This window comes from Echeneis naucrates, chromosome 20 (assembly GCF_900963305.1).
Source record: "Echeneis naucrates chromosome 20, fEcheNa1.1, whole genome shotgun sequence".
Lineage (NCBI taxonomy): Eukaryota > Metazoa > Chordata > Actinopteri > Carangiformes > Echeneidae > Echeneis > Echeneis naucrates.
The window spans coordinates 1,625,827-1,649,807 of record NC_042530.1 but is presented as its reverse complement, the minus strand read 5'-3'; the positions used below and the strand labels follow the sequence as shown (position 1 = coordinate 1,649,807).

The window sequence follows — 23,981 nt, the reverse complement described above, 5'->3', positions numbered from 1 at the left end:
ACGTGATCTACCTGACACGGTTTTACAAAAACAAGCACACGCTGAATGATTTGAGGCGACACTCAATGTCTGTTAATTAAGGATTGTGTAAATGTATATGAGTGTGTGTGTGTGTAAAAATATTTTTATTGTCATTGAAGTGAAACGCAGCTCAGCTCAGATCTCCTCTTTCTTCCATCTTCCTTTTGTTTTAGTCGATCCGGTTTTTTTTTTTTTTTTTTTTACCCCCCCCCCCACCTCCTTTTTTTTTTTTTGTGCCTTGTTCTGCCGGGGACTTGTGAATGGCAGCCAATGGGAGGGTTGAGTCCCCTCACAGCCTTCCCCTGACATCCACACACAGCGAGAAGTGATGCAGCGCGGCTGAGACGCGCAGCTGAAGGTGGAACACAAAATCTGCAGCGGTCGGATACACACTTGGCTCCGGCGTCGCCTCCCCCCCCCCCCCCCTCCCAGATAACTTCATTGTCAGGTGAGCTGATCTGATGCTTGTTGTTGTTGTTATTTTTTTGTATAGATATTTGCTTTTTTTATTTCTCTCTCTGGCTCGTAACTTCAGCCCGCCGTGGTTTTTGTGTGTCCAACACGCTCGGTGTCTGACGCGAAAACAGTTGTGTGTCGCTTTGATTCGGGGGTTGTTTGTGTTTGTATATTCTAATGGTGGGGGTGAAAATCCGTAACTGTTCGGGGCTAATTAGTGGGAATAACTTAGGAGCTTTGAATTGGAGATGAGTTGGAATCGGAACTTGTTTGTTTGATTCTCGGTTCTCCGCCGCTTCATCAACTTTTAAAAAAAAAAAATCTTTTTTGCGTTTCTTCTCGGTCATTTTTAACCCCCCTCCCCTCATATCCACCCTGACCAAAGGAAAGGGAAAGAGGAGGAGGAGGTGGTGGTGGTGGGGGGGTCCGACACGATGCAGTAGGTGCGTTTGCGCCCCCCCAGCCTGGATGGCTCACGGTGTGGCGCGGCGCTGATCCGGACTCGGAGCTTCCTTCTGGTTTATCGTGTCACGTTTGAAAACTTGATGCCCCCCCCCCAAAAAAAAAACAAACCCTACCACCATCACCATTTCTACATCGCTTCCTTCTATCTGGTCCGTGAGGCTGAGCTGACACAACCACCGCCACCCCTCCCCTGCTCCTCCTCTTCCTCCTCATCCTGCTGCCCCCCCCCCCCTCCTCCATAAGGATGATCTTGCTGCAGCCAGTGGCAAATCCACGGGATGTGAATCGATGCATGCTGTCCCACATGCTCTGATGAAGGTGGATGGCTGTCTATCTGTGGACGCCTGCAGTTTCACAGTGATGCTCTGCTGCTCTATTTTTTAGTTAATTTATTTTATTTTATTTTTTTTTTTTTGTAGCTGAAAGAGTCTCTTTTTTATTTTTATTAAAAAAATCTTTCCTGTCTATCTTTTTTGGGATCGCACCCCTGGAGTTGACTCAAGTTTTTCTAAAAACACCATGTCCTCCAGCGTTATTGACAACAAGATGATATCAGTGATGTGGCTGTGAATATTTAATGCTCCGGCTGAATAATGCAGGTGGCCCTGTGAAAGAATTAACTTGGCTTCTTTGCTCAAAAAGTTGGAGGTATTGACAGAGAGAGAGAGAGAGAGAGAGAGAGAGAGAGAGAGAGAGAGAGAGAGAGAGAGAGAGACAGAGAGAGAGACAGAGAGAGAGAGAAGTGTTGAGAGCCTGAACGGGCCCGTGTGCGATGCTGAAAATTGAATCCAGTGCTTTGGAAAGTTTCGCTGTCCTTCCTGTTGCCTGCCGATTGCTCCATGTTGGTTAGTGCGCCGGCTCAGTGTAAGCCTGAGGTAATATGCCTGAAGGCGGCCAGGAAGTTGTAGTGGGGGTGGCGGTTGACAAACTATCGGGGGAATATTCTGCAATAATCACTCAGCTGCACACACACTTTTTAAATTACAAACAAGGATTTGAGTTTCATGAAGAGGATGTTGGGCAACCATGTAGATTTAGATGTATTTTTAGAGATTAGTTTAACTCCTCTTTTTTTTTTTTTTTTTTTTTTCCCAAATCTTTCTCTGATCTATCTCTGGCTTGTTTTGATATCGTGGGGAGCAGCATGGTGAAAGGAGAAGATCATGTGAACCGGAGAAGGTTTTTGTGGTCCAGGTTGTTCATACGGGGGTTTGAAGTTCAGAGATGAAAGGGACAGGGTGGAATCTGTGACTGATCAAAGTCATACAGAAAACACGGCAGGTGCTGAATATTTAAAGGATCTGCAAATAGAGATCCTGTGTAGGGAACATACAGTACCAAGTATAAATGTATGAAGATGTGAAAGGTGATGCTGCAGAGCTGATTTGACAGGCGGGGGGGTTGACACATCAGAGCCATCTGCATATTTCTTTGCAGCTGAGCTTTAGATTACAATAAACAGCCCTTCACATGTCTCCCTTCTCTCACTCTGTCGGTTTGTGCATTCAGCAGTTTGGGGGATATTCCACACACACACACACACACACACACGCAGAAAAAAAGCCGGCGTCTCAATCTCCCGAGGCCAGCTCTTGCCCGTCCCCGTGAGATGCTGACGTCACAGGGTTGGTGGGTTTACCCGACGGCCAGCCGATGATGACCGCTGACCCGAACTGATTACATTATTTGTGCTCCAGATGGGCGGCATCATTTTTTTTTTTATCTTTTATTTTTGATGCTCCCTGCTCATCATACTGAATGTTTCGAGTCTGGCTGCACGGCGGCATCTGGAGCTAATAAAAGCCATGTCCCGGTGGCTGCCGTGTGAGCCGACGCACTCCCTCCCATCCCCTGTGGGAGCGTCCCCGGCCTTCTTTCCCGCTTGTGCTCGGCCGCTCGTGGACGTATGTCGAGCTCGCGTGGCTCTGATTTGTGTGTCCTTTGCTTTTCGAACGTTTGAAGTCAGTGGCAGAGAGCCCCCCCCCGGGTGATCGTAGTTTACTAGGTGCACCTTGATTGTTTGAGTGCATTTGTCACGGTCTATATGATGTGATAATAAATCACGCCGTGGTTTGTACTCTTAGTGCCCCGGGGATTCCTTTGAAAGATTTTCTCGTGCCAAATATTTATCTGGAGATGCTGCTTTCAGTGCCAGCCAACCGAGTTTGTCTCTTTTTTTTTTTTTTTTCATTTATTTTTTTGCCCACTGCTGTACAAGGCAGGCTTGTTTAGCCACTTCAAGAAGAATGGCAGATTAGATGGTGTTTTTCTTTTTTCTCTCTCTCTCTTCTTCCTCCCCTTACTGTGACGTTTTCTTTCATTTCCAGAGGCTTCTTGTGGCCACTCCAGCAAATTTCCTGCAGGCAAAATGGCAACTTTATAACTGCTCCGTGCTAATGAGCCACATTCCCTTCAGAGACGGCTAGTCACAGAGCAGAGCCTCACAACTGTAGCTGCGGCTGAAACCAAAATAAAGATGTAATTTCTCACACGGAAGCGGGAATTGTGACGTGTGCTAAATCCACTTATTGGCGCGAGCTGCTGCCACCTTCCTCGCTGAAGGTCAACCCGAGTCTCAGATTGAATTTTTCTACCCCTAAAAAAGACATTCGAATTAGACGGAGGATGCAGTTAAGCCTCGGCTTCTTTTAAAGCTTTCTCGACAGGTTTTGAGCAAAAAAAAAAAGAAGGGGGGATTTTAAGAGCTGGCTGGTGGCCATGAGAGTAGAACATCACTGAGGGGTCTACAGACACGAACCCACCTTAAATAAAAAAACAAAAAAAAGGCTTATTTTGCTCACTGTGCTGAGAAGATAAATACACATGGATCAGACAGTTTACACCTCACTTAACAATGGGTAATTATGCCTCCCTTCTTTGTGCAGGAGAACACCAATTACACAGAAATGTACTCATAAATCTATTTTCAAAGTGGTTGGGGAAGATGCGGTGTGTTCTGTGTTGTATGCACGGTGATGGATGAAGCTAAGAGCATACAGTACATGGCTGAAGATCTGCTGATGAGAGGAGAGTCCAGCTTTGTACGGTGAAACACACAAGCACGGATGTGACTATGAAATCACTTAGATTCATGTCTTTGGGGTGGGAAACGGAGTAAATTGCTGCCAATGTTGAATAATGCAGTCTGCCTGCAGCCCCCCCCCCCCCCCAAACCGTGGCTTGGCTCCACAGCTTTTCTAATTACGAAGTGGCTGAGACATAGATTCACAACTACAATACTGTAGTGGCGGTGTGCAGAAGCTGGCCGAACAGCAATCTAACTGAATTCCCAACAAAGCCTGACAGACTTGTGGAGTTTAGTGAGCATATTTGCGAACGTAGCCATTCAGTCAGGAAAACGTAGACACACGGGAACGAACAACACATTTTGAAGTAGGCGCACGCAAAAGCAGCGCATCGGCACAAATGCAAGTAAACAAACATAGTACAAAGGAGGGAAGGTGTACAGTTCTCCGTACGCTTCTCAGCACAATTTAACAAGACGTATTAGTCACCCAGGAGGCAGCAGAAAGCCAGGCATCCACAGTGTGCACCAGACTGCAGTCTGACAGTGGGAGATAGTGATTTACAACAAAGCCCTGTAGACCATGGCACAATTTCAGAGTTGCGGAAATGACACTGGTAAAGCGGGGGCATGAAAGTCTATCCACCAGCCACGTCTCATTTTTTACACCATTTGCCCTGGGAAGGGGAAGGTGAAGAAGAATGGAGGGCAGATGACAAATCCAGCATTGTAGCTACCAAACAAATCCCAGTCGTGCCTGGGAGTTGAATTCTGCCCCGGTGGCGACGAAAAAAATATCAGCAAAAAGTAGAAAGGAAGCCTCGTTCAAGGACGCTGAGGATTCTCCTCTTGCTTAAATTCGAGGTGAAATCGATTTCCTGATCATGTTGGTGTGCTGTTAGGCTTTAGATTGGATTTGGAATTTAATCTCGACATCCGGTACGTGGAGAGGAAACAATAAACTTCCAATGGTAGAAATCGCAGATCCAGATCACCATCAAAATCTAATCGCCTGTTCCTCACCTCCAGGCTGATCTCGCCACCAAATTTCATGGAAATTTTTGTTCATTCATTTTTTTTAGACGCCCCGCTGACAGAAGGTGACAATGCAACTTCCACTAAAAATGTCCCCGCTGACTACCAGCTGCACCGGCATGGTTTGGCATTGTTTTCACCTTCAATCTGTGTGTTTGTGTGTGTTAGTGTGTGTTTTCATGGTCCTGGATACACCTTATTGGAAGCGAGAACTCCCACAGAGGTGGTTTGTAGCACTTTGGCAGGTGTTTATATGTCTCTCTGTGGACAGGTTTTTTTATCACAACCTGCAAGATACTGTTGCAGAATGTCACGTATGTGTCGGGGTCAAAGGTCAAGCCTCTGAGCTGGAATGATCCCAACGTACGTGTTGTGTCTTAGTTGAGATGGTTTCCTCAAATTTAAGCGTTTGCCAAACGCAGGGAGATGATGGGAAATATCCCAATTTCATTTTTGACTTTCAAAATTGTGATTTGTGTTATTTCAGTTATTTCCTTCGCTGCTGCTCTGCTTTGGAGGTAACATCCCGTAGGATGTGTGTGCTCCATCCCTGCTGTGGGGGAGCTGGTGCAGGAGGAGGAAGAAGAGTGTGAATGAGTGCGACAGACAGATCATGTCCGCAGGTCCTGCCTTTCCCCCTCTAGTTGGATTCCTGTCTGTGCAAAGCACAGCGGCTTAACTCCGGCTGCAGTAAGTGGACTGAGGAACGCTAAACACTGTCTGGGGGAAGGCTGCAGAACATGACAGGCAGTTAATAAGAGTATAGAAGATGAGCAAGTGCATGAAAGGGGTGGAGGAAGGGGAATGGGGGGATGGAGAGGCGGGGGCAAACATTGTCTGACTGACTTTTGAGACTTTTGTGAAAGCAGAGGGAAGGACCGGTCGGGAATGAGTCGGGGTTTGTTGGGGGGGGGGGGGGGGGGGGGGTGGTAATATTGACTGTCGGATGACGAGAGGGTAATAGGAGATCAGAGAGTCCAGCCACAGGACGAGGAGCATTAGTGTCTGACTGGAGTACAATGAAGACAGAAGGCGGTGGAGGGAAAAGGGTCAGCCGGCGGATAAAAGACGGGAGACTTTGAAAGAGCTTTGGCGCTTGTTCCAAGTAGAGAGAGGTATGGCGAGAGAAGGTGATAATGATGCTTACTTTACTCCTGCGAGGCAGCCGCAGCGAGAGCTGTCAGCTTCAGGCAACACTGGCTGGTGGGACGCTGTTAGGATGCCACTTGGTATGTTAACCCCCCCAGACACCACTGACAGTATGTGATAGATTGTGTGTGTGTAATTATGTGTTTTTTTTTTTTTGTTTGTTTGTTTTTTGTTTTTTTTTTTGTTGGCTCCAAGACATGACGGTGACAGCGAGGAGGGTGTTTGTGGGGCCTTTGTGCATGCGTGTGCATATTTGAGGTGTGTCTTTGTGTGACTTGTAGCGTGTCAGTTTTCTTTGGCAGCGGCGAAAGCAGAGTGATGTGATTTTCCCCTCTAACAGCCTGCAGGAGTAATGACCCAGGTTATGGCAGATGACGTGTAACACCACAACCCAGCAGCCAGTGGCGCTACACAAACCTGTCCTTATAGGTTAGGCTTCAGGGAGGCTGTTATCCTGGTGGCAGCACCTTGCGCACAATTCCTCTGTCGCCCAGACCTGTCACCTTCAGATGGGCCCCTCCTTCTGTGGATAATGGTCTCCTGTCTATGTTGTGAATGATATCTGGACTCCATTGTGCGCCTGTTTCCTTCGCTGTGCTATTGTCCTGCAGAATGCCTTTGTTGGGTTTTTCTTTTTTTTGTGTACAATGTGCCGCCTGTATTTTGAGGTTCTGTAGATGAACAGGCAAATACATCAGTAAAGGTCCTGTTTACTCTCTATCCCGAGACTGAAAAAGAGAGGTTTATGCCATTGTTCTGCCACCTCTTGAAACATTAGGATGGTTCATTGTGAACGAGGGGGGAAATAGAAGGGACGTCCCCACAAACTACCTCCCGAATCAAAGCGCGCCTAACCATTCAGGGACCGGATAGTCCTGGGGGACGGACACAATATGAGCTTTTCTGCAGCAACATGGGAGATGCAGTAATAACAGTACTCCACTGTATCGGGCTGAATAATACCCAGGGCGTCTCTCAGACAGAAGGGGAAACCCGCCCCCCTTTGAGAAAAGGTCACTCTGAGACCCCCCTTGCAGCTGAACACAGTGCTTGGACATGAATAACTGACAACGGATGTGTACAGGTCTCAAAGGCCTCCAATTACTGTTTGACGCTGCTGTCCGTCAAAGACAAATGCGTGAGGACCTGTCAGAGGACCTTCAAGTCGCTAAAGCCAGCAGCCTAAGAACAAAAACGGACGGAGTAGCTGCAAGTGCTCTGCAATAATTGAGTTTGATCTAATGAAGACGATGGCAAACTTGGGTTATTGTTTGCCCGAGGACAATGCAAGAGCGTGGAATTTGTTGTTGGGAAAAACGCCAGGGGAATTTCTTTGAAATGGAAAAATTGCATTAAACATTCCATTTGTATTAATTATATCGTGCCTCTCATTAACACGGGCGCTCTCAGCTGGTGCAGCAGCAGTGGTGGTGGTGCTGCTGCTGCTGGTGGTGTTAGGCTTAAAGCAGCACTCCAAGCAATAATATTAAAGGCAACCATCCATGCCTGAGGCACTCTGAAACCGCCTGTGATGCCGCTGAATGAATGAATATAGCTTTATTCTGAAGCATAGTGTCTAGACCTTTGGTCCTACGAGACATCAGTCACTCAAGTTACTCACCACCAGATTCAATTAATCATAGCCTTAATTCAATCCGATGGTCGGGCCTCCGGGCTGTAAGCCTCTAAGTGGGTTTTAAGAGAGACCAAGTCTGCTGGTCCTCCATGCAGGAGCTGAAGGGGTTGCAGGGGATTTAATGACACTCCAGAGGTCAAAGGTTAGACTCACAGTAAGCAGGTGAGCTGACATATCCCAGAGTGAATGAGCAAACACAGATGCATGTAAGAACGCATACATGCAGCTGCAAAAAGAAATAAATAAATAAAAATAAAATGTACCTGTCCATTCAGCTACCCACTCATCAGCTTCCCACACAAACACCAGTAAACAAGGTTGTGTGTGTGTGTGTGCGGACACACACAGAATACAATGTCAGAACTCGACCTACAGTAGCAGAAGCAGACACTTGTGAAATGCAGTGTGGATCTCCTCAGTCTCATAAATAATGGACGTTGGTGAAGCATCTGTCAACTTTTCTGTCAACCCTGTTCCAGATGGGAGTCAGACAGGCCAAACCGGAGCAGTGTGTTACATACACATAACAAACCTTCATCCAGTGTGTCTCATGCACCCGCACCCTGTTTACATCAGCACGCTGACACCGGCGCTCACCTACACGCCTCAACCTATCGGCTGATTTATTAGGTCCTGCACCTGCCTTCCTCCGCCACATTCTTCCTCTTAGACTTACCCGCCACACACAAAAAACTAATTCAAATTGAAGGGAAAAAAGAGCAAACATGCTCCCAAGACCTTCCCTTGGTTCAAAAAAAAAAAAAAGATACATCCTGGTCTCTATCTAAATATACACATTTTCCCCCCTGCACTTGATCGCAGTCAACGCATCAGTGGCACCTCCTGGCTCTGCGGTGGAGAGGCGGTAAACACACACCTCCAGCGTCCTACATGTTTGTTGACTTAAATATGGCACAGCTCACTTAACATTAAACACTCGCTGTGTGTGTCCCCCCCCACCTCCTTCTCCCAGCGAAGCCACAGAGCTTTGCACTCACTAAGTCATACTTCTTTGGCATCTGGCTCAGGGAAATGTGGGTGCGCTGTCCACAGGCACGAAGCCAGGAAACCGGTGGAGGGAGGGGAGTGACGAGCAAACGAGCGAGTTTCGGTCTCTATCTCGCCTCCCTTCCTCTCTGGCACACGGGCGTTAGGATGAGTGGGTCAGGTGCTGGCGGGTGGCGGTTGCTGTACGGTTGCTTTATGGACTAAAGCACTGTCTTCCCGGCCTTGTCGTAATAGAGGATTCAGCTCATAAAGCAGCATCATGATTTGCAATAAGCAGAGTTAGGGGAGAGTAATGAAGGTGTAAATCAACTGAGCCATTCTTTTTTTTTTTTTTTTCTCCTTTCTTTTAATCTGACGTTGGCAGTCTCCCTCTCTCCTTTCTGTTCTGTCTGCTCTCACCTCCTCTGCCACCCTCCCCTCCTCTCCCTCCCCCTTCACTCTTTCTCTCTGCCTTTGCAGTAATGGAAAGCCTGGCACTCTGTAATAAAGCAGAGTGAGCAGCAGTATTAGTAAACAGTCTTTGCAATCATTCAGCCAAGTCCAACTCCTTTATTCTGTGTGTGTGTTTCATACCCCCCATACGGTGGAAGGGTTTGGGGGCGTGGGGGCTAATGAATGAGTATGGAATGAGGGGTGTTTAATTCCAGTCTGGGAGGAGGAGAGGCAGGGTCTATTTGTTGAGTCTCCTCATAAGAACGCCTTTGTTTTTCATTTTTTCACAGAGCCTCCGAACAAAAAGCCTTCTTCTCCCTCTTTTTATTTATTTTTTTTTTCAATGGCGGTGTTGAGAATGTAGATGCAAATGTGCTGCATGTAAGCATTGCAAAGACCACACAGCCATCAGCAGGGCGGTGGGGAGGGGGGTAGAGGGTGAGGTGGCGCTCACCTCACTTCACACTCAAACTGGCCTTTCCTTTAGATAAAGTTGTCATCACGATTTTTGAAATGGACTAGTAAGGCCAGTTGGAAGCAGTCATGAAAAGAGTGGGTCCAATACTTCTGAGTTAAAATGCCTGGCTGGGAATCATGTTAAAATTTCCATTCCTCGCTCCAAATCGATCGTATGGGTCCCTGCTCTCCAATATCCATGGTCACCTTAGCTATAAAGTAGGGTATTACTTCTATAATGCAGCCGGGTTTCATTCTGTGACCAGTGAGGAGAGGAAGGAAAAGAAATTTATCTGGTGACCTTAAACACAAAGGAACGATGGCTGAGGATAATGAAAGAAAGTGGCCTGAATTTCCAAGGTGTAAATATAAGTACATATATAGATGTATGTATAATACATAAGATGATGGCGGTTTACCGGTTCATGAGTGTGAGCGAGATTAGTTGCTTGAAGTCCACCTGTGACATTGGGTCGAATTATTTTCCTCGTCTGCCTGTTTAACTCCAGGTAGCCTCCGTGGACGCGTTAATGCAGTATTGATTGTTTATCTGTAATAACACCACGGCTGTTGCGGTGCTGGTGACAACAGGGGGGAGGGAGGGGCAGTAAGGAGAGGATGCAGCGGGTGGTAAGGTGGTGATAGATAACACCCCATACCCTCTTTGGACTGGTGGCTGCCGATTGTGAATCTGGGGGTAAAAACGAGGCCGCAGAACACATCCTATCTGGCAGTAGTCCAGGTGTGAAATGGGAAATAGAAACTGGGGTGCAAACGTCAGTGCAATGTGGCCGTGGCTTGATAAGCCCGTCTCCTGTCTCCGAATAATTCAATCTCCCGCTCCGTCCATTCTGTTAACCCCCCCCCCCCCCCCCCCATCCCGATGCCAACGCTGGCGTCCGCCCGCTGCTCTCTGCTCCTGGGCCGGGAGCCCATATGGCCCACTACAGTGTCTCTCCCTGACCTATGGCCGGGCCTGTTGTTGAGCCAACCCTCCCGAGGAGCACGGTAATTACAAATAAGCTATAAGTCACACCAGCCATGAGAAAAGGTGAGTGTGATTAAAGATGTGTGTACAGCTAAGTTCAAGGGGTGCTCCGCCGGCATGCCGGCATATTGAATGGTGTGTGTCCATGCAGAGCTCCGGAATCAAATGCTAACCCGGATCAATCGGGCTTCTTTGTTCATTAGAGTTGTCCATTCCCAGGAGTGGTAATAAAAAAAAAAAAAAAACAACCCACCCATCACCGCGCTCATTTTGGTGATGAGGCCGCCGTCCCTCGGGGGTAACTAGCTGAGGTAAATAAACATGAGTCACAGTTAAGGTCAGAGGAGATCATGGCTGTCTGTTGTTCAACTCAGAGGACACTTGAATCCCTTTTGACGTGACCGGATTGAGAAATGGGCAGACGGACGAAATATCTTAGACGTTAAAAGCCAGCAAATACCTTTCTTCGTTCACAAACACACACACACACACCTTTAATTTCTTGAGCAGTGCTGCTAACAAAATAAGAGCCATTTGAATTCAGATGCCATTACAAATTGTGTGGCTTATTCTTGAACAGTATTCATACAATTCATATTATTTCATATTTGTTTTGTTGTTAACCAAAGGCGAGGCTGAAGTCCTGCCTGTGACAAATGGCTTTCTTAACACTCCAGTGCCTCAGTGGTTTTAGTTTAGTGCAGTTTTTGATTTTTTTATTTTATTTATTTATTTTTTTAATAAGGAGTGGGGGGCAATTTAAGAACTGTCAGAAAGCAGTGCCTCTCTGAGCTTTGAGTATGTGTGAAGCATCCGCTATTAATAATGTAAAAAAACAGGTGCTCCTAACCGTCACCCTGTTATTTTATGGTGGGCTTCGAAGAAAGGTCATTACTCTTACTCGATGGGGTGGAGGGTGGGACACAGTTTCTCTATGCGGCCCTTTTATTGGAGCCATATTTTAGGTGTGTGATGTCTTTGTTTTAGCCCCATGTATTATTTAGCGTTGTGTGACAGTTGTGTTTGTGGCTGTCTTGCTGCTGACCTGCTGTTACAGTCGATATACGCCTGAATGGAAATGTGCTTCCACGTCGTTTCCTCTCATGTAATTGTCACAACAGGGAGGCTGAGACAAACATGGGAACACAACTCCCTCACTGATTTTCAATTCGCTTTGCAAAGTTTGACCTTTGTGTAGCCCAATCAGCGTTTCTACTTCCAGAAAACGCACTACTCGTTGAAAAGCGAAAGCTGCAGCATGATCTAATATCCTGGTCTGGCGATACCATTAGGAGGTAAAGAGCATTATTGATGTAGAAACAACAGCCTTTAATTAGCAGAGTCGTTGCGAGGATTATTCCTACTTTGACGCAGCTCTGGCCTTTATGCTTCAGACTTTGCGGGGCCGAACGTTTCAGAAAACAAAACTCTTGTGCTCGACTGCACATGGCACACACAAACACGCACACTTGGGAAGCAAATGTTGATTTGCATAGAGACGGAGGCTCCCATAACCACCAGCATTTCGCCACAAAGGCCACAGTGGGGAGAGCAGGAAGCCAGCAGACCCGTCCATTGAGCCTCTCCGCTGACCACCCCCACCCCCCGCCGTCATTGTCAGGCCATCAGAAGAGAGCCGTGTTAGACCACACGGCCGCTGGTGAAAAAACATGTGCTCTGGTGTACACACAGGAAAGCAAACAACTGACCACGTCTCATCTGCCAACATGTCAGAGGATGAATGCCAGTAAAGCTATTATTTCTTTGCTCTTTATTTGTGAGGATGTCTAGTGCCCATTTGTTCTGCCGTCGAGCAGAGATGACCACATCTGTTTGCCACCAGGGCACCAGGCGTTATCAGTCTGCGAGAGGACATTTAGCGAAATCAAACCTCAATTTATTAGCCCCTACTGCAGGACTGGAGCACTGGCGAGGAGAGATAATGACTTCGAGATCCCATTTAGTCAATTAATTCTGAGAAGTGGAATCAGAAACTGCTTGCTAAAAAGTGAGACTCTGTCGTTTATGATGGCATAGTTCAATACCATATTTCAGAAATGAAAGTCATTATTTGGCAGTGGAGTTGGAACTAAACGGTGCCACCCTGATATGCTGAGAGAATCAGAAGTGAGTGTGGAGTGGAGGGACTCTTTATAATAATGCGCTGAGAGGTTTCCTCTTCAGCTGCTGTTTTTCTCGATTGCAAACACCACCGTAAACACCAGTGCAGATTCACAGGATCCCATCTTTGTTTTTTTTTTTTGGCCAAAGTGACAACATGGGAGGAACGAAAGACAGGAAAGAGCATTGTTGTGTGCATGGAGAGTTGGCAACCTGTAATTTAGTCCAGACTGCGAAGACATAAAAATCAAGTGCACTAGAGGAAGGGTTACTTCAGGAAGCCCTCTGTGGGTTCTAAACTGGGCCATTCCAAGAGCTTCGGCCTGAGTGATGCGAGCTCGGCTGAATGATGGCGCAGAGGAAATAAGCAGAAAACACGGAAAATGAGTAGGGGGTGGGGTGGGGTGGGGGGGCTCTCATTGACTTGGCCCAGATTGTATGATTTATATGGGTTATTTGGTATGCATTTGGGCAGCGAGGCAAGGTAATGTGTTTGCAGTGAGCTCTGGAGCGCTTCACTGGGATGAATGCTGTGGGCACACCCCTGTCTTTGACAGGCAGAGTATGAGCTGATTTGTTTGGATTACTGTCATTCAGTGTAAGGCGCAGTGTCACCTCTGCCTGTATGATCAGGGAAACTGATTCACCACGTAACTCTAACTGTAATTTGAGGGCTTGGTGACAAAGTTTTGTTTTGTATTTTTTTGTTTTTTTCCTCAAGCATCGTACAATTTTTGCGGATAAACATCCAATAGCATCCTTTAAACTCGAATGATAGCGTGATTTGAAATGTTGGGAACACATCTTGAAGTGAAACTTAATGTGCTATTTAGAAGCAGAAAGAGGGCTTAGAAAACTACAGTTTGGCTTGACAGTGCCGATGTTCAGTCAGGAATTTTGGTCCAGCTTTGCGTTCCAATTTGACTGGGGATTTTCGTCTGTTTATTCACTTACATTTTTATGGTGATGATTGTGCCATCCTCGATCTACAGACATGTTTTATTTTCCTTTGTGGTAATATCCCCCATCTGTCTGAAATCCCCTTTTAGTGATCAATTTCCTCGTCTTAATCTGCGGGACGTGTGCATCTCAGCGTCATATTGGAGTGAGGTGAAGTTATTTTCAAGACAATGCGGCAGTATGTCAGTATGCTGCTTCTCAGCTAAACAAAAGATCAATATATATTGACAGGCCTCCCAAGGGAATTTCTTTTCTTTTCTTTTTTTCTGCATCTCTGCCCATTGTGCTGCAGAGTCCAGGGACACAGCGGGCTTGTTTTTGTACAGTTTTTGGTAATTTGCTATCGGAAACTCAGTTGCAAACCACTAACCCACATGGGCAATAAGACAAATGGAGAGCCCCGGATTTGGGGCGAGAGCACGGTTCCCTGAGACACACCTGGGATTTAGCTGTAAATTTCTCCGGCGAGCAGCATACCATGTATTGTGAATGACACCTATTCTGAGCCTGAGTCTTCTTAACAAACTCAGTCTGAGGCGAGGAGGAGGAGGAGGAGGAAGAGGAGGGATGGGGCGAAGACCCGAGAGGGCCAAAAAGAGCAGAGATGGTGGAACAACCCAGTGCTGACACCTCCACCCATTAGCAGCCTTTAAGGGCCTCCTCTGTGGATTGTAACACAACCACGTTACCTGTGGCACCAGTGCCCAACCCACCTGCTCCTGCCCCTCCCTCACCCTTTCCTCACCCCTTCTCACCGCCCTCACCCGCCACCCCCCACCACAACCACCCCTGGCTGACATTCTCCTCTCTCACTTTTAATTGCACCCCTGGGGCCGTTTCTTGGTTGGTGTGGAAGTCTTCCGCTCAACGGGTGCGATAGGGTGCTTTGCCGTGTCGCTCATATCCCTCGTTAGAGAAAAAAAAAAAAAAAAAAAACCCCAAACAGAAAAAGAAAGAAACTGAAAGAGAAGGCAGGAGGTGGTGAGAGGTAGGAGGAGGTAAGGAGAAGACAAGAAGAATAAGCTTGCTCGAAGAGGTCACTCACAAGTCTAGTTTAGCCTAAAATGCCACCCAGGTCTATTGTGTTTAATAGCACATGTGCACTGGAAAGGCCATTAGCTGGCCAGATCCAATAAGTATTGACAAATGCATGTGTGACTCTCTGTGTCCCCGTCTCCATCCCCGCAGTCCTGAGTTCGATAAAGCCGATAGATACATTTAATAGCTAATTGTTCTGATTAAAAATGTTATCCCTGGCAATTCTTTGAGCGTGGAATCACGGGCATGGGGGGGGGGGAGAAAAAGAGAGAGAATTGGCAGCAGACGCATTAATCTTGCTTACCCAGCACCAAACACAATGCACAAGTCTTATTGCTCCACGGCGACTCCACACAATCTGTGACAGGCAATTTAAAGCAATTTACTTTTTTCATTTTTTCATCAAGCCCTTTAAAAAAAAATGCAATTAAATGGCACATGATATGAAGCGTAGACGGGGCAGGCGAGAGAGCCAGACAAAGAGAGAGTGAGTGCGTGAAGGGAGGGGGGCGAAAATAAAGGCAGCCGTGTGCTTGTTGTAAACACTGCCTCTTAACTGGGAGAATATAATTATGGTGTCATGTTCTATTACACACCTTCATTATGACGATGGTGCTCTCTGAGAAAGCGAACAGGGAAAGACGAGACCTGTGGCTCCTTTTCAAAAATTACCCAAGGCGACATCCGTATATGGAAGACGGCAGCCAACAAGGGCGCTCTTTCCCCCGTCGTGGTTACACAGTCTAACTCAAAATTTACAGCTACATTTTGTTTAACCTGGATTTGTAGTTTTCCTCCTCATCTCTGAGACTTTTAAAGGGCCCGTGTTGTACGAAGTGATATTTGAGATCATTATAAAAGTTGCTGGATGAAAGAAATGCACACAACCTGTATTTAAAAAAAAATAAAAATAAAAAATGGAGCCTCAAAAGCTTAAATGAGCTGTCAGGACTTGTGTGACTTTGTGATGTCAAAGCAAAGCAATCACCACCGTCAGCCTCCACCCGGACTCACCAGCCAACCCTTGAAGGAAATTAGAGCTGTTACCTGAAATCTGCTATTTTTCAAGGCTTCAGATGAAACACTTGGAGAGTAAAATATGGGACCTTTTTAAAAGCTTTGTATTGAGGCAGTGAGACTGTGAAAGTCACAGCGATATTGATCTGAGAGGGTCTCGTGGGTCGAGGGGGCGACCTTATTTGGAAGTAAACATGACTCTGGGAGAATATAAAATAATCAGAAAAAAAGTGGCCACAAAAAACTGCAGAGTGAAGAAGTCAGAGCCGCCTCGGGCCTTCAGTCTGGATGGAAACAGATCATCCCAGCCGTAATTTCACTTCTTCTTTCTGTTTGTGCGGCTACACTGGCTTTAGTGCCGAGTGAGCGAGTAAAACTTGTCTAGCTGCTCGTGCTTCTTGACCTATTCTTAGCAAAGTTGCCACATTATCGTCATCATTAATCTGGGTAATTAACTTGGTGCCAACAGGAACGAAGGCCAGTGTCGTGAATAAGACCCAAGATGAAAGAGAGCAGACTTAAGTCCCCCTTTAAATCGCCATCTGTTGGATTCTGGACTCTTGTTTTTCGGCCATGTATGGTACAAATGTAAAGAGGCGGGCATTTTGTCACCGCTGCCAGGCTACATCTGACATTGTAGCATTCTTTAACTGGTCGTGACATTTTTTTGACGTCGCAAAATAAAGCTCTAGCTGACTTACTCCTGGTCGTGGTCCCTTGTCATGAGAATTATCAGGGCGGGGAGTCGTACAATACGGCTTCCAGGGTATGACAAATGTGGTCAAGGGGGCGAGCGCTCCTCAGGGACATCGGAGCCCTCCATACAGTGAAAGCATTAGCTTTCCACAGTGACATTAGGAAGAAATCCATTGAAAAGGGCCAGCTTTCCAGTGCTGGGGGACTTGAGGTAGACTGCTTCATGAGTCGACCCAAGAGACTGGCTGGTATTTCCAACCATGCTGAAGCCTCGAGCAAATCAATAGCTCAAAGTCCCACATGCTCCTCACCAGCGTCAATTAAGTAAATTCATAAAGTTGAGTGTGCTGGGAGTTGAGGTGGGGGGTAGGGGGAGTGATAAAAAGGGAAATACTAGACACGGAGGAGGAACTGCGGGGAGAAATAATCCAGTAGTCATCCTGCAAATTTGGAAAGGAAACTGCGCTTTTGCCCTGAGAGTCGGAGCGTAGAGAAAGGGAGTGTTATTAAGAGGCCTGACAGTCCATCTCACTTTCACCTGCCTCCATCAGCACACGAACTGTTGACCTGGGAGTCCCCCCCCCCCCCTCCCCAGCCCCCACCCTTCCTCCACCTCCCCCTCCTGTGCTGAGCCAGGCAGAGGACACATGCAAAGTGACTGGCTTTCAGCGGAAAGCCCGGCGATAATGCATATCAGCTCAGGCCTGTGAAAGCAAAGTAGGCAGATCGACGGGGGCACGGGGGATGGGATGAAGAGGAGGGAGGGCTATAAACTGCAACGCAAGGAGGGGCTAAAAAAAAAGAAAAGAATGAAGGGACCTAACCCCCCAGCTTCAACTGCTTGCATTTTGCCTCATAAGGGGAACGCAGGGGTGCATTGGCTGCCACTAGAAGACAGGTAGCGTAATGGATGGCCTGTTCTCCTGGCCTGACTGCTGACGCTGCTCTGACAGGATGTTTCTACATCACCTTCCTTCCCCCCTCGTCTCCCCCTCATTTTCTCCCTCCCCAGTTTGCCCCTGAGTGTCGTCACGCTAACTACGTCTGATATGAGAAACTTTTTAGCAAGTGTTTCTGCAAGTTGAAACTCGTCCGGAGGGTGTAAACAAACAAGCGGGGTTGAAAATTTGTTGCAAGGGAGTTCAGAGACGATGCAATGCCATCCTGTCTGCTCAGAAAGCCGTCCACTCACCTTGTGCCCTCGCAGCGGCTGCATTCCTGCGTCTCGACACTAGCATGAGCAACCTGAGCGGCCGAGATCTTCTCTACACGACTCAGACCTCACGTGACATGTTGAATCGATTAGTCATTAATCATAGATAGAAAACCGATGACAGCTGTCTTTTTGTTTGTCTTTGTTCTCTAATTTTCAGCTGCTCGTAGTCGAGGATCGGTGAGGTCTCCGCTGTGCAAAGTTGCGCCGCAGCATTGTTGATAAAAGGCTAGTTGGCTGTTGACAGGCGTCTTCGCATGATGCTGGAGGCTCTGACCCCGCTGCACTCTGGGATGGTTTTGTGGAGGGGAAAGTAAACAAGACAGTCAAACTGTCTTTAAGAACCGGTGGAACAGACAGGCAAATAGCTGAAAAACACACAACCTATCAAACTCTCCATTATGTTTTGAACTGAATCCGTCTTTTTACTGCAAGTGGCTTGACAGACAGGCGCCGGAGTGAAATATGCAGCTACTGTATTTTTGTTTTATCCAGCCAACAAAGGCACCCAGTCGACATCAAAACCCCCTGCACCAAAGTTGCTACAAAGCTGTCCCAGTCGATGTGGTGAGACATCTGTTTGTGTGCAGCTCAGCGGTTGTTCTGTGACACTGCTTGATGGCGTTTTCTTTATTTCTGTTGTATCAGATTTTTTCAGATACTAAACTTAGCACTAGTCTCGGGGAGACAAAGTTGCGGTGTTGTGACAGCTTCCACTGCCCACCTCCGCTCCCCCCTCAGCCGCCACCTTTTTTCTTTCTTTCTCACCCCACTTCTCTCGCTCCATTTCCCTTCAGCCCGTCTGGCTCCACTTCTGCATGCAGGTCAGGGTACTTAATTCATGTCCGGAGACATCGTTTCCTCGTTCCCCCACACGCTGTGTGAGGGAAGCCGACCAGACCCGGACCTGCCATGCATCGGGGAGGGACTGCCCCCTCCCTCCCTTGTCCTTTTTCCCATGCCTTCTGAGAATGTGTGATACAGAGGAACGTTTGCAGACGATCCCCAGCGGCCCCGCTGATAACCCTCCAACCAAACCCCATCCGAGGAACACTGGCAGCCTGGATATCGCCCAGCCTGCGTGGAATAATGAGAACAAAAGCAGAACACATGGCCTTCTTTCTCTTTCTGCCTACCCCTCCTCCTCATCCTCATCCTCCTCCTCCACCTCCGTCCTGCATCGTTCTTGTTCTGCTTCCTTCTCGCATTTGCCAGAGCGCTCTGCTTTGGCCATCGGAGGACAGGCGGACAGCAACGGAAGAAAAAAGGGGGAACAGGTGGGAGAGATGATTGAGACTCAGAGAGGCGAGATATTCCACTGCCCACATCAGGGCCCTTCTCTGCGGTTTGCAAACAGTCATTTTGTTCAGTATCTTTGCTCTGATCTTAAGGTAATAAACTGGGGTTGACATTGCCCAGGGTCTCCATTGGCATTCTGCTGGGTCTGATAACAAAGTGTGCCGAAACAGATTGTTTAGAAAGATAGAACAGGCCGCTCCACATAGAGCCTTGCACTCTATTAGATGTTGATTCAGGGACTTAATGGAGATAAAATAGCTCTACATGTGCTGTGCAAGATGTAAGTCCATACATTGATGTGTAAAAATGTCTAATCTGATATTAATCAGGTGAGGCGGCACTCGGCCTGCCCATCAATCACATGACTGACGGCACAACACGACACAACACACAACACGATGTGTATCAAAGCTTCTGTGAGAGCTTTTGGTCCGGTGCTCTTGTGTTGATTAATCAAAATTCTTTATGCTAAAAAAAAGATTTCCATTTATATTTATCGCCAATAATATGTGTCTCTTTGATTTCTAAGACAAATTTGAAGGTGTTGTGATGCGGAGGATGCAACGTGTTTACGTTGCCTGTTTTCTACGACAGACAAAAAGCTGCAGATCTTCGTCTTTGAGAAGTTGAATTATCTTGAGGGACTAATTATTTCAGCAGTTTATTTGAACACAGTTTGGGGCCAAAGCGTTTGAAGGAAATTGGAAATGAAAAAAACCAAGTAAGGACCCAAACATGAAAAAAGAGATTTGAGGCGAAAGGTTTGCTTAATAAAAAAAAAAAAAAAAAAAGGTGAAATCTGGAAAGAGGAATGTTTTTTATTTTATTTTATTTTATTTTATTAAGTCAGAAGCTTCCTGAAATCAAATGATGGTGCAGCTAAAGAAAATGTAAAGCCAAAGATAGTGTTGTTGTTTTTTTTTTATCTCTACTGGTTTTTCAGAAGCATCTGTAGGCGCCGACTCTTCTTTTCTTTTCTCTGCCCACTTACACTTGACTTGACTTGACTTTAATTCAACTCTATTGCATCTTGGAAAAACCCTAAACCGCACCGAGTCGGTCTTGACTTCAGGTTGTGAAACAAAATGAGAGTTTGGTCTTGGGTAGCAAATTGCTGCCTCCCCTCCCAGTATTGACTCTGTTTTTCTGTGTAAATGTTCCAGGTGCTGGTTGCCACCCCATGTGAGTCTGAGGAGCCGTTCCTGCTTCAGTAGATCACAGCATGAGGACTGATCCGATACTCTGACCAAAGACCGCCGGACGCAGACCACCGAGGGGGAGGGGCAGCGGACAGACAGCTGTGGTGGCGTGGCCATGGATAGGAGGAAAGTTTGCATATTGATGGCGCTGTGGGCCGTGGCCCACCTCAACTCTCCGGGGTACGGGCTCAGGGCCCTGCGAAGGACTACTGGGGGGCGGAGAGGGTCGGCGGGACTGACGGGACAGGACGCCAACGGGGTGCCGCTCAGGCGCTCCAAACGAGGTTGGATGTGGAACCAGTTCTTTTTGTTGGAGGAGTACACGGGGACGGACCTGCAGTATGTCGGAAAGGTAGCTCCTGAATCTACTTCCTCTACACTGAAATCACAGCAGCGCCACGTGACCACGACAGACGAGCTCACATGATTATGAAACAAACCAGACCAGGACTTTCATTCACTTAAAACCTAACATGAATTAAATGAAACAATCGGTTCATGTTCAATAAATGGAAATCTTTCAGCATTTCAGGTGTAATTATAACCTTGTTACTGCTGAGTCACACCAGAATTTTGAACTTCCACAAAGTGACTGTTCGGTATAGTAACTGAAAGAGGGCTGGATGATATTAAATGTTAAGACTTTGCCCACTAAACTAAAATGGGATATTAAGTGCGATCCGCACCAGACTTTTATTAAACAGATTTGATTCTTTGATCAGATCGTCCCTGATTTGAATCAAAATATTCGTATTACACTGTTTTATTTATGCAAAGCTGCTAATGCAAAAAGGTTTAACGTCTAACTCAATTTCTTTCCACAAATAAAAGGAAAAACAAAATACATACAAATGTTCAAATTAGCAGAGACCACATGCAGACTAAATTCCCCCCCCCCCCACCTCTTTGCTGCACTGGACTGGAATCAGCTCAAACACGGTGTTTGTCTGCATTTTGAAGTTGTGCAGTTACTCCGTTAACTGGCGTCGCATAGGTGGAAATGTCTCGTTATATTCTGGACTGTAAATTGTCACTTTGCCTGACCGTTCTAAACTCGGAGTTGTCAGAGAGGCTTAGATATGTTGAAGGAGCTTAGCCCGTCTCTTAACTCCCTCAGAATATAAACTCTTTCCCTTTTTCAAATTCGACAGCAGTTTGCTGAAGAATGAAAGAAGGAAAAAGCGCCCAGTGGTTGGTGTGAGCGACCACATCCGCCCACTAAAGCCGAGCGGAGGAAATAAAAAGGGGCACCGTACTCGAAACTTGATCATTAGGCTGCACTGTCGAGCTTATAAGTGGTCTCTGAGAAGTGAAGACACCACACAGAGGTCATCACTTTAACAGCAAAAGGACAGAGCAACAACTTCCATCCCACAAATTAGAACTTTAAACTCAATATAGTCTTTGTAGTCTTTGTCCGCTGTCCATCCAATCCACGGCTCTCAGTCTCCTGGAGTTTCTCTGCTTATTAGGTGTTTTTCTCTCAATTTCTTCCTCTTTGTTTATTCTTCTGGGATTTCATTCTTTAAAAAAAATAAATAAAAAAAAATAGTTTTTTTAGTTTCAAGGAGGCCACTGTTGACAAAAACACAACACAACTTGAACTTTTTACGTGGTGGAATTTAGAAAAGTTGCAATTTTTTGTTCATTTAAAAATGCCTCATTATGTGCTGTCTTGTCAATACATATTTATGAAGATAGACTTCTGCTGTGGTTTTTCCTTTTCTTTTAAAAGGTTCCATCCGTCAAACCAAACGAATGCAAATTGCACCAGATATGGCCTCATTTGCATATAACAGTCACACATGTACTAAAAAAACGAGGAAAGAGTTTCTGATGCAACAGTTTTAGAAAGTTAAAGTTTCTTCTAAGTGCCCTTTGCAGCGATAACTCCACTGTTTTCCGTTGAGTCTCTCTTAATGTCCCATCATCTGATCCTTTTAATGCTCCGCCATTCATCCGTCCATCCATCTGTTCATCCGTCCTCGGGCTTTGTTTTCTCTGTTGGCTGTCCGATACATTTTTGTGCTCGCCGTCAACTCTGTGGCTGCCTGCACAATGTCCAGTCCGCTCACATCAAGCCGTCCTGCCCAACGGTAAAATACAACTTCTATTATTTGTCCAACAGAATGAAAACATAGATAACACTGGGAGGAGGGGGGATGTACACAAACATGGACCAAATAATGCTCGCTTTACATGCAGCGGAGTGGAACTGAAGTTATCAGTTTCCTCCTCCAACCTACTGTAATTGAGAAGATTGTGAAGCATCGTGGCAAGGTCAGGATGACTGAGGAGGAAGAAAGGCTGTTTTGTCCACAGAGTTGAATGGGGCAGTGCTTTGCATTCCTATCGTGCGTCGGCAGAGGATAGAGTCATCCAACCAAATGAGATTCTGCAACATACGTCTTAGTGGAGTGAGGGGTTGACTTTCAGCCCCGGCCTAAAAGGATTACACCACAAGCTTGCTGTTGGTACGAGACTAGCAAATGCGAGAAAGAACAAAAAACAACAAAAAGAAAAATAAGAAAGCCGCACAGTGAATGAAGATCAGAAGTAAGCACCAAGCATGATCAAACCACTTTGTCTTTGGAGAGTGCTGATTGATGTGCCACTCGTCCTTTTAGGTTGTAAAAGGACTAATAGAAGAAGAAGAATGGATTATCTGAGCGTGGTGTACTTTTAGAAAGCCAGGGGGGCTGCAGCCATTAAGGCATCAACTGTCGAGTACCGCACTTAATCATGACTCCGAGCGCTTGTTTCCCCAAAGTACATGCAGCTGGGCGCTTTCCCTCATTGTTGGCTCGCAAGCCAGTTGTCACATAGGATTGCACAACGTAGATCTTATCTGATTGCAATTACTGTTTGTTAATTGCTAGATAAAGTACGAGTGATGAATTAGGCCCTAAAGGGGATGAATAGCTTTTGAGTCAAACACATGGCTCAACATAGAGAACAACCATCTGCATCTGTATCCTCAGGTGGAGGCCGTATTTTCACAATGTGGCGTGTTCTGAAAGAAGAAGGTGGCGGGGGGGGTAAAAATAATAGAGGTGGTTTTGTCATTGCAAGAGACATCATGGCAGCTAGTGAGCACAGCATGGAACAAAACCACTTTTGTTTGTGCAGAAAAAATGAATTGGAAATAACACAATGGCATGTTATTATAAACAAGGGAGCAGCTCTTGAAACACAGTAAAAGATGGAATGATGAAGCTGCACTTGAATTACAGCGTCCTGTCTCCAGTTATTTGGTGAACTCATTCTATCCCTGTTTTTTTTTTGTTGTTGTTGTTGTTTGTTTGTTTGTTTAATTATATTTAATTCTTGTCTTTTTTTAAGTGTCAGCTTTATAGAGTTGTGAATAGCTAACAAATCAAATTGCAGTCTTTTTTCCCGAACAAGTGTGACAAAAGCAGTTGGAACAGGAAGGAATAAAGAGGAGCGATGGAAAAGGAGAAGGATGCTCTGCCAGTGTCTTGTTGGGGGAGCCGGTTGGCTGCTAATCTTGCTAATCTTGCTGTATTGGCCAATGATTCCTTCTTTCTTTGCTTTTTTGTTTTTTTTAGTTTTCCCTGCAGGAGGGGGAATCGTACACTGCCTCTCATTAGCAGGCGAGCTGCATACAGGCCTCCGAGGGCCTGGGATGTCACTGGGGGAAGAGAGTGTTTGTTTATTTCATTATTTCTTACTTTACCAAAGGGCACATATCCACCGAAAATGGTTAATGGCCTGTGGTTGAGGAGTGTTTGTGCTGCACTATCATA

At 46.3% G+C, this 23,981-nt stretch overlaps 1 protein-coding gene across 3 annotated transcripts in view; it reads left to right on the top strand.

The window, feature by feature from the left end:
- The first annotated feature begins 385 nt into the window (after positions 1–385).
- Positions 386–23,981, top strand: part of LOC115060994 (cadherin-6-like) — a 46,409-nt gene continuing 22,813 nt past the window's right edge. The window contains exons 1-2 of one of the 3 annotated variants that reach the window (XM_029529201.1): positions 386–469; positions 20,179–20,566. In XM_029529201.1, coding sequence (XP_029385061.1) covers positions 20,330–20,566 — 237 coding nt within the window. In that variant the 5' untranslated portion in view covers positions 386–469; positions 20,179–20,329. The other 2 variants (XM_029529202.1, XM_029529203.1) reach the window with 2 other exon arrangements.